The following is a 10920-nucleotide window of genomic DNA, read 5'->3' as shown; positions in this document are numbered from 1 at the left end:
CTACTTTTCCGCAAATTAGAAACCCTAGTTTCTTTTCAGTAGTCTTTCATTTCATTTTAGATCGTTCACTTTCCTTAAATCTTCTTCGTCGGCAAATCTAAGAATCGACGTAGACATGGCTGGTAAAGGAGAAGGCCCAGCGATTGGTATTGACTTGGGTACGACTTACTCCTGCGTTGGCGTGTGGCAACACGACCGTGTTGAAATTATCGCTAATGATCAGGGAAACCGAACGACGCCGTCTTATGTTGCCTTCACCGATACTGAACGTCTTATCGGTGATGCAGCTAAGAATCAAGTTGCGATGAACCCAATTAATACCGTCTTTGGTATGTTGTCACTTCTTTCAGTTGTTTCCTTTCCGTTTGATGCTTTTTATTGTCGGCTAAGGTTAGATTCAATGTTATGTGTTTTAGATCTGAAATGGTGACTGATAAATCTCGATTGACTTCAGACACTGAGGATTAGATTAGAGAGTAATATATCTTTGCATTAGTATGTTTTTTATGTTTGTTTCTTGCTGTAATTGGTATGTATAGATCACAATGTTATGCGATACGTTTAGATCTGTTCTTTTGTATGCTGCAAGCCAACGTTTTTGTTAGTTGTATAGCTATTTGAGAAACAAGAATCTGATAGGCATTTTATTGGATGCAAATTAAATGTTAGTGTTCTAAATGCAATTGCTCTTATTTTTACCATTGTACATAGGTAATGTTAAGGCTTCATATATTTTGTTGGGTTGCGTTTATGCTCAAAGCTAATAATATGCGTTTAAGTTGATGTTTTATTGAGGGTATGTTTGACAACTTGATCTTCTGACTGTCCTTGTGTTGTTGAACTATATTATATCTTTATATTCTCAGGAGTTATACTTTATTACTGAGCTGGAAATGTTTGTGTTGGTTATAGAAGTTTTTTAATTGGTTATCCTTTTTCATGAATGGTTCAATTGATATATGATTTTTTTCAGATGCAAAGAGGTTGATTGGTCGTCGGATCAGTGATGCATCTGTTCAGAGTGATATGAAGATGTGGCCATTCAAGGTTATTGCTGGTCCTGGTGATAAGCCTATGATTGTGGTCAATTATAAGGGTGAAGAGAAACAATTTGCTGCAGAAGAAATCTCTTCCATGGTTTTGATTAAGATGCGTGAGATTGCTGAGGCATACCTTGGTTCTACTGTTAAGAATGCTGTGGTCACTGTCCCTGCTTACTTCAATGATTCTCAGCGTCAGGCCACCAAGGATGCTGGTGTCATTGCTGGTCTGAATGTCATGCGTATTATTAATGAGCCCACAGCTGCAGCCATTGCCTATGGTCTTGACAAGAAGGCTACAAGTGTCGGCGAGAAGAATGTCCTAATCTTTGATCTTGGTGGTGGTACCTTTGATGTCTCTCTTCTGACCATTGAGGAGGGTATCTTTGAGGTGAAGGCCACTGCTGGTGATACTCATCTTGGTGGTGAAGATTTTGACAACAGAATGGTGAATCACTTTGTTCAAGAGTTTAAGAGAAAGCACAAGAAAGACATTAGCGGCAACCCCAGAGCCCTTAGGAGGTTGAGAACTTCATGTGAGAGAGCTAAGAGGACTCTTTCATCCACCGCACAGACCACCATTGAAATAGACTCTCTTTATGAAGGTATTGATTTCTACTCCACCATCACCCGTGCTAGATTTGAGGAACTCAATATGGATCTGTTTAGAAAGTGTATGGAGCCAGTTGAGAAGTGTTTGAGGGATGCCAAGATGGACAAAAGCTCAGTCCATGATGTTGTCCTTGTTGGTGGTTCTACCAGAATTCCAAAAGTCCAACAGCTTTTGCAAGACTTCTTCAATGGAAAGGAGCTTTGCAAGAGCATTAATCCTGATGAGGCTGTTGCATACGGTGCTGCTGTACAAGCTGCTATATTGAGTGGTGAGGGTAATGAGAAGGTGCAGGATCTTTTGCTTTTGGATGTCACTCCCCTCTCCCTTGGTTTAGAAACTGCAGGTGGTGTGATGACTGTTTTAATTCCAAGGAACACCACCATCCCCACCAAGAAGGAGCAAGTCTTCTCGACTTACTCCGATAACCAGCCTGGTGTGTTGATCCAAGTTTATGAAGGTGAGAGAACAAGGACCAGGGATAACAACTTGCTTGGTAAATTTGAGCTTTCTGGTATCCCACCAGCACCTAGGGGTGTTCCCCAGATTACAGTATGCTTTGATATTGATGCCAATGGTATCTTGAATGTATCGGCTGAGGATAAGACCACTGGTCAAAAGAACAAGATCACCATTACCAACGACAAGGGAAGACTCTCGAAAGAGGAGATTGAAAAGATGGTTCAAGAGGCCGAGAAGTACAAGTCTGAAGATGAGGAGCACAAGAAGAAGGTGGAAGCGAAGAATGCATTGGAGAACTACTCATACAATATGAGGAACACGGTGAAGGATGAGAAGATTGGAGCTAAGCTTCCACCAGCTGATAAGAAGAAGATTGAAGATGCAATTGATCAAGCCATCCAATGGCTGGATTCTAACCAGCTTGCTGAGGCAGATGAATTTGAAGACAAGATGAAGGAATTGGAGAGCATCTGCAACCCCATCATTGCAAAGATGTACCAGGGTGCTGGAGGTGACATGGGCGGAGGCATGGATGAGGATGTTCCTGCTGGTGGAAGCGGTGCTGGCCCCAAGATTGAGGAAGTGGACTAAGTATTTTCAATTTGTTTTTGTTTGTTGGGTTTCAGTAATTTAGGTGTTGAACTGATAGTTCCATGTTCAAGTCGGTTTTGAATGTTCAAAACCCATTTTATGTTTCTTCCGGATTTTCAATGTTTTTTGTTGCACCGTTGCCTTTTTTTGAATCTTGAAATATGCAGACCGTGTTTGGTAACAAGTTTCTCAGGTCATGCGATTAGTCATTTATTTTTTCTCTTATGTGATAGTATTTGGGCAAATGGTGGGTTACCTTTTTAGCATATTTATCATTTCCTATTTACAAAACCAATCTCGAAAACACACCCAACCGAACCCACATTGGAAAGCCTTTTCTTACATGGCAAACATATCAAAAATCACACCCGCCTGAGATAAAGATGCTGTGAAGGCTTGCTGTTGGCCAGAACGAGATGATTGTTGAAAAATGAGAAAAAAAAATCTTATTTTAAAAAAATACAATTTTTCAAATTTTATGTTTGAAGAATCTGTTAGTAGTTTTTTTTAAGTTAAAAGGGAGAAAAATGTAATAAAATTTTAGTTTTTTAAATATTTTTAATTAAATAATATTGATTTTATTATAATTATATCTTTGTTTATTAATTTTTTATATAAAAATAATTTTATTTTTAATTAATATAAAAAATATTTTAAAATAACTAAACTTAATATTATTTTATTATTGTTTTATTTATTTTTATTAAATATAATAATAATTTATATTTAATATTTCTTAAAAAAATTAATTTTAAAAATAATTTTATAATTTGAATAATAAAATATTACCTAATATTCGTCAAGCAAGAGTTTGGGAATAAATATTTTGGCAAAAACCACAAAAACATTGGCCTATCAAAGTGACGGCTAGAATCAAATCGTTACTATTTACGCTGCTGTTTGCAATAGTGGTGGACCACAAAGTGGGGTTGCAGAGCTCGTTGTTCATATAGAAGAGTATCTGGAAAAGTTTTTTTTTTTTTTTAATTTATTGGTAATTCAGTACGTGGAAAGTTGCTTCCATGGTTTCTAGAGGTTTTTAACCTAGAAAAAATTGGAAGAAACCATTTACAATGCCTTCAACGGTTTCAAAAGTAGAGAGAGTATTGTTATGACAGGGTTGTAGTGGTGGAAATGGAAGAAGTATTATTACAATAGGGTTGCGAAGATGGTAAAAAATTGTTGCGTTGATCAGAATCAAATAATAGTATCATTAACGGGGAGTGAATAATGGATAGATAAATAAAATTTCAATTTAAAGGATGGAAATTCTCTTTTCATCAAAGCTTGGGTGAGAATAGTTATTTAGCCTTTTTTTTCACCAATGGATTGGGAAAGCAACTTCTCATCTCTCGAATTCAAAAAATTACAAAATATCATTCAAAATTTAACTCTAAAAAAAATACTAATAGAATAAAAGCAAAAATTTTATTCTTCTTAAATTTTGAAAATCGTAGAATCTGAAATACAAGTAATCTAATTGAAATCGCATTAAAAAAAGTATTATCCAATCAAAGACGCACTTTGATTGAGATTCTAATAGTTAGATTGCATCATACAATAATCGAAATCTAATAAGAAAACTAAAGTATTGTTGAATTTAACAAGATCACATATTTTTTTGTATAATTTTGATTATTAAATCTAGCTAGATGACGATAACTACATCAAGGTAATACAAAAATTTCATTAAATTAAAATAATTAGGGTTAATATGATTTGTTTCATTCATTTAGGGGATTGAGTTTTGGATGATGTTTTGTAGATTTGAATTTAAATTTATCCAAACTTTGGCATGAAAAATAAGAACATTGAAGAAACCATGGTGGATGATACAGGGCATGCTTCATGACTTTAACCCATTTACTACTTACACAACACCTAGCATAGAGATGGTAACAGGGAAGATAAAGGTTAAATATCTTAATCCCGTCTCTAGTCCTGAAATCTTGTAGTAGAAATCTTTACTGTTCTCATCTTATACCTTTATTACGAAAAAAATTTCTCTCCCTTCTCCCTCCACCTCCGCATAGAAAAAACTCTGTGTTTTTTTCTCCTAATTCTCATTAAAAATAATAAAATAATTATTAGGTATAAGAACATATTTATAATAATTTAAAACTTTTAAGAGATTTAACTGAAAATGACTCAAAAAATATATAAGAAATGAAACAAATCGAAAAAATAATAAATATAAAAAAAGATATATCAAAAATATATTTATTTTTGTTTTTATCCTATTTTTAATTATAAAAATTTTAATTATCTCTATTCTTATTTTTATCTTCGTTGTTATTGAAAAATCCTTTATCGATACGAAGAAAAATAGATTGAAAACCTGTGAGTTTGTGAGTCAAACCTAGATAGATAGTAAAGCAAGGGGAAATTATCAAAAATAGGCAAAATTAAGGGGGTCTAAGCGAAATTGCCCAACAAATTCAGGTTTAAGCAAAAATACCCAGGTTTTGTGAAATGACGAAACTGCCCCCATATATAAACACAGCAAATTTCATCACTTCCCACGGTCATTTTACTGTGCAAATTTAAAGAAAATTCAAACTTTCCCCATTCCCACGGTCAAACCTCATTTCCGCCAATTTTCTTGCTTTCCGGCAACCGCAAATGGCAAAGAAGGTTAGTATATCTCTCGTAATCTTGTTTGAATCAAGTTATTGTTCATATTATTGAGATTTGATTGAGATTTTTCGGTTTGAAATTTTAGGGTTTACGGTTTGAACAATGCTTAAAATGTTTTGATTATTGGTTGTTTTCGTTGAATTGATTGAGGGGTTTTGTGTTATACAACGTGTAAATTTGATTTATGTGAAAATCGAAGGCCTAAACGACTAAAATTTGGTCGAAAATGGCTGCCAAAAGGATCGGTAGTCCGACCGTGGGAACAGTGTTTCCCACGGTCAAACAATTTATCCCACGGTTAGTAGACATTGACCATGGGTTAGGGGGGCAAAGTGGCTTTTTTAAAATATTGGGGTGTCGGGAAGAGTCCTTAGCCCACATTGGGTTTATCCCAAATTTCCCACGTGATCGTGGGTTTGGCAAAATTACGAAACTACCCCTCTATATAAACACAACAAAATTTCTTTTCTTCCCACAGCAATATTTGCGATTTCACTGTGCAATTCAAAGAAAATTCCACTCTCCCACGGCAAACCTCATTTCCGCCGACTTTCTTGCTTTCCGGCAACCGCAAATGGCAAAGAAGGTTAGTATATCTCCCGTAATCTTGTTTGGATTAAGTTATTGCTCATATTATTGAGATTTTTCAATTTGAAATTTTAGGGTTTACGATTTGAACAATGCTTAAAATATTTTGATTCTTGGTTGTTTTCGTTGAATTGATTGAGGGTTTTTGTGTTATACAATGTGTAGATTTGATTTATGTGAAAATCAGAGGCCGAAACAACGAAAATTTGGTCGAAAATGGCTGCCGAAAGGATGGGCAATCCGACCGTGGGAACAGCGTTTCCCACGGCAAATGATTTATCCCACGACAATAGACGTTGACCACGGGTTAGGGGGGTAAAGTGGCTTTTTTAAAATGTTCGGGAGCCGTATGAGATTTGTTAGAACACAACGGGTTTTTTTGAAATTTGTCATATAACAGTGGACCTTTTCAATTAAGGAATTTTCATGAGGGGGTAAATTGAGAATTTTCTTATCTAGGGTTTCTGATCGTGTAGTTTTCGAATTTTATATCCATTTTTTCTGTTTTAGGGTTTTTCCATAAGTAATTTTCAAATTTGAGATTCAAGTTTTCGAATTTTGGTGCTTTTTGACACAATTTACGATGTAATGAGGTAATTTCAACTTAATATTTCGATTTTTTCATTTATAGGATATATTGATTCGTGTTTTTAAATTTCAGTTGCGTTTTTTCGTATTTTGTCTTTTTATGATATATCGATTCGTTTTTTTTCAAATTTTCAAATGATTTTTCGGTTAGTGACATTCATAGGTATTTCAACTGATAGAGTTTGAATTTCAAATCCGTTTTTTCGATTTTTCCCGTGTTAGGATAAATCGAGTCTTCTTTTCAAATTATCTAACGATTTTTCGATTGTTCACATTCTATGGTATTTTATTGTATAGATTTCAAATTTCATTTTCGTTTTTTCAAATTTCGCCGTTTCAACTTCTAGAATTCGAATTTCAATTCCGTTTTTTTTAATTTTACCGTTTCAGGATATATCGACTCGTATTGATTCATTTCTGATCAATTTTTCGATTATTAACATTAAAAGGTATTTCAACGTATAGAATTCGAATTTCAGCATTTCAGGATATATCGACTCGTATTTTCAAGATTTGCGAACGATTTTCGATTATCGTCACTTTAAAGTATTTCAAAGTATAGAATTCGAATTTCAGTTCCGTTTTTCTGAATTTCACCATTTCAGGATATATCGATTCGTATTTTCAAGATCTCCGAACGATTTTTCGATTATCATCACTTTAAGATATTTCAATGTATAGAATTCAAATTTCTGTTTCGTTTTTTCGAATTTCACCATTGCAGGATATATCGATTCGTATTTTCAAGATCTTCGAACGATTTTTCGATTATCGTCACTTTAAGGTATTTCAACGTATAGAATTCAAATTTCAGTTTCGTTTTTTCGAATTTCACCATTTCAGGATATATCGACTCGTATTTTCAAGATCTCTGAATGATTTTTTCATTATCGTCACTTTAAGATATTTCAAAGTATAGAATTCAAATTTCAGTTCTGTTTTTTCGAATTTCACCATTTTAAGATATATCGACTTGTATTTTCAAGATCTCCAAACGATTTTTCGATTATCGTCACTTTAAGGTATTTCAAAGTATAGAATTTAAATTTCAGTTTCGTTTTTTTCGATTTTCGTCCTTTCAGGATATCTTGATTCATATTATGTTATTTTCGATCGATTTTTTGATTGTTAACATTCTAGGGTATTTGAACATATAGAACTCGAATTTCAGTTCTTATTTGTTAAGTTTTGTCATTTTGTTTTTGATTATTTGGTATTTTTCATCTTTTTATATTTTTTCCACAAATACATTTGTTTATATATTTATTTTTATGAATGTCTAACAAATTTTTAAAATTGTTACAGGATATTTCTCGCAAAAGAAGACAGATTGACAACGAGCTGCGAATCCCCGACGAGTCCAGACACTTCCAGGCAGATGCGATATATCGTGCACAGCGTACTGCATTATCTTGAATTACTTCTACATTGACCCTGGATCAGCTATGACTATTTGAGAGGACATGTTTCGGGTATCTCCTTCGTTTACCCGAAACCAAATTCTCTGGGATATTGGTTCATGCATTTCTACTTCAACAGCTACATCGACCCTCTGCGAGAGACGAGTTTTGGTTCAGGGTTAATGGGGTTGATGTGAGATTTAGCCCGTTTGAGTTTACGTTGGTGACAGGTCTTTCGTTTAGTCGATGGACTGATGTTTCTTCATATATGTCTCGCTCCTCTGGACATAGGATTAGAGATACTTACTTTCGAGGTTTTTCGACGGTGCAGTATCACGACATAGAACGTGTTTTCTTATCGGGGCCATGGGGGGATGACGATATTGACGCTGTCAAGATGGCGTTGTTGTATGTTCTTCATATGGTTTTGTTAGGGAATGATAGACGAAAGAAGGTGTCCACAGATTATTTACAGTTAGTTGATAATCTGGACGGGTTTAATTTCTACCCCTGGGGCGTTGCTGTGTGGCAGATGACATACGATTCTATGTCACAGGCGAGCGAGAGAGTGTGTTCCGGACAAAAGAAGGTGTCCACAGAGGTCTTCTGGGAAGATGACCGTCTTCCCAGACGAAGATGACGGCTTCGTCTTAGTCTAGGAAGACGAAGAACTTCATCTTCCCCGACGAAGTTCTTTGTCTCCTAAGGCGTCTCCGACACCGATCGGACCTCCAAGGGGGAGGAAAGAGATCGTCGGAAGGAGAGGTTGCCGGAGATTTCAAAACCAAACCCTAGGGTGAAATTGTGATTTTTTAAAACTTAGGCTGAGGGAAAATTTTAGTTTTTAAAGTTTAGGGGGGCAAAAAAAGATAAAAATTTTAGGCGTTAGGGTTTTGTTAAATCTAACCAGCCATGGGTGGGTGTTTGGTGTTTTCATAGTTAAAGGGGGGACATTTGAGAAAACATCAAACCTTGGGTGGGAAATAGTCGTTTGGCCTATTATATATATAATATATTAATTTACAAAAAATATAAATTGATTTATTTAAATCGTAGATGATTATATTGCAGTATTGGATATATGAGACGTTGGAGACCTTGCACGACTGGGTTGATCTTATTGATATCTATACGTCTTCACGAATGTTTAGGTGGCGTACGAGGGACGTTCCTAGTTGGGCTCATATAGGCACTATTTTTACTTGTGGCCCGGTATGTACTTATTAATTAATAAATTGATTAATTCATTGAATGTTGTAATTATTTTAAGGCCAAACGACTATTTCCCACCCAAGGTTCGATGTTTTCTCAAGTTTCCACCCTTTAACTATAGAAATACCAAATACCCACCCATGACCGGTTAGATTTAACAAAACCTTAACGGTGGTAAGGGTAAAATCGTTATTTTTGTTATAATATTAAAAATAAACTAAAATAGAATCTAATTTTGCCCCCCTAAACTTTAAAAACAAAAATTTTCCCCCAGCCTAAGTTTTAAAAAATGACAGTTTCACCGTAAGGTTTGGTTTTGAAATCTCTGACGACCGTTTCGACTCTATTGTCGACGGTCTCTCCCTCCCGAAGCAGCTTCTCCTTTCGACAAATGCTTTCCTCCCATTTGGAGGCTCGATCAGCTTCGTCTTCGCCTTGGGAGACGAAGACGAAGTTCTTCGTCTTTCCAGACGAAGACGACGGCTTCGTCTTCGCCTGGGAAGACGAAGAACTTCGTCTTCTCAGATGAAGTTTTTCGTCTCCCAAGGCGAAGACGAAGCCGATCGAGCCTCCAAATGGGAGGAAAGCATTCACCGAAAGGAGAGGCTACTTCGGGAGGGAGAGGTCGTCAGTAATAGAGTCGGAACGGTCGTCAGAGATTTCAAAGCCAAACCCTAGGGTGAAACTGCTATTTTTTAAAACTTAGGCTAAGGGAAAATTTTAGTTTTTAAAGTTTAGGGGGGCAAAAAGAGATAAAATTTTCAGGCGTTAGGGTTTTGTTAAATCTAACCGGCCATGGGTGAGTGTTTGGTGTTTTCATAGTTAAAGGGGGAACATTTGAGAAAACATCAAACCTTGGGTGGGAAATAGTCGTTTGGCCTTATTTTAACTTATATCTCTTCATCGTTAGCATGATGTCACATTCCCGCTTCGTTCATCCCCGATGGAGAAGGGGTTATCATGGTATGTTGACATCCATGAGTACACCAGTTTAGGGGATGTTGATTCATCTTCGATTCCTCTCGCCACTAGAGATGGGGCTTCTCCTATCTCAGGACATTCAGATATACCTGTGGAGACCTTTGAGACACATGAGGAGCCTCTATGTCCCCTTGGGGTTCAGAGCCCTCTCCCCACTGACCATCCTGGAGTGGAGGATCGTACTACCCATCACGTCACCGATGAGTGTCCCCCATCTGTACTATCTACGACGTCGACATTAGATGTTATATTGGCGCACTGGGGTGCTACGATTTTACGTGAGATATCGAGTTTTCGTGACGATATCTCATCCCAGATGACTCGATTATGTGATGATGTAGGTCGATTACATGATTGTATGACTTTTTTGGAGGACATCGTCACGCGTATATGTCCAGCACCCGTCACTCGGGTTGTAAACCCACTTCTAATTTATTACTTATCAAAAATGTACGGAGTCTTATTATTCTAACAACTATAATTACATTTGTACAGGAGACGATGTTATTGGGACGACCTCCCCCATTGATACCGCAATACCATCCCATCAGTCACATGAGGTACGTATGTAATTTCAAATTTATATTTAATGCCCCAATGTTGTTATTATATTAAAATATCGTTATATATAAAATGTCACTGAATAGATTTAATATTACTATTATCTTAGGGTAGTCGACAAGATGGGGCACCGGTTGACCCTTCGGTGACTTCACCCATCCGACCTGAGGTATGTCACTTATCAATAGAACTTAATTTTTAATACTGTTTTGTTATCGATTAATTCATTTTATATATTTGTATAGGGTCT

General features: G+C 36.1%; 1 protein-coding gene across 1 annotated transcript; it reads left to right on the top strand.

Moving 5' to 3' along the window:
- On the top strand, nucleotides 1-2887 carry LOC123202040 (heat shock 70 kDa protein 1). The gene is made up of 2 exons (XM_044617763.1): nucleotides 1-329; nucleotides 974-2887. The coding sequence occupies exons 1-2, from the start codon at nucleotides 116-118 to the stop codon at nucleotides 2701-2703; spliced, it is 1944 nt and encodes a 647-aa protein (XP_044473698.1). The 5' UTR covers nucleotides 1-115; the 3' UTR covers nucleotides 2704-2887.
- The last annotated feature ends 8033 nt before the right edge of the window (nucleotides 2888-10920 follow it).

Source organism: Mangifera indica, chromosome 18 (assembly GCF_011075055.1).
Source record: "Mangifera indica cultivar Alphonso chromosome 18, CATAS_Mindica_2.1, whole genome shotgun sequence".
NCBI classification, from domain to species: domain Eukaryota; kingdom Viridiplantae; phylum Streptophyta; class Magnoliopsida; order Sapindales; family Anacardiaceae; genus Mangifera; species Mangifera indica.
This window is presented reverse-complemented; position numbering and strand designations above follow the sequence as displayed.

Coding starts and splice junctions, on each gene's coding strand:
- LOC123202040 (XM_044617763.1), top strand. CDS start 116: ATGGCTGGTAAAGGAGAAGGCCCAGCGATTGGTATTGACTTGGGTACG. Junction 330..973: donor CCCAATTAATACCGTCTTTG/GTATGTTGTCAC, acceptor GATTTTTTTCAG/ATGCAAAGAGGTTGATTGGT.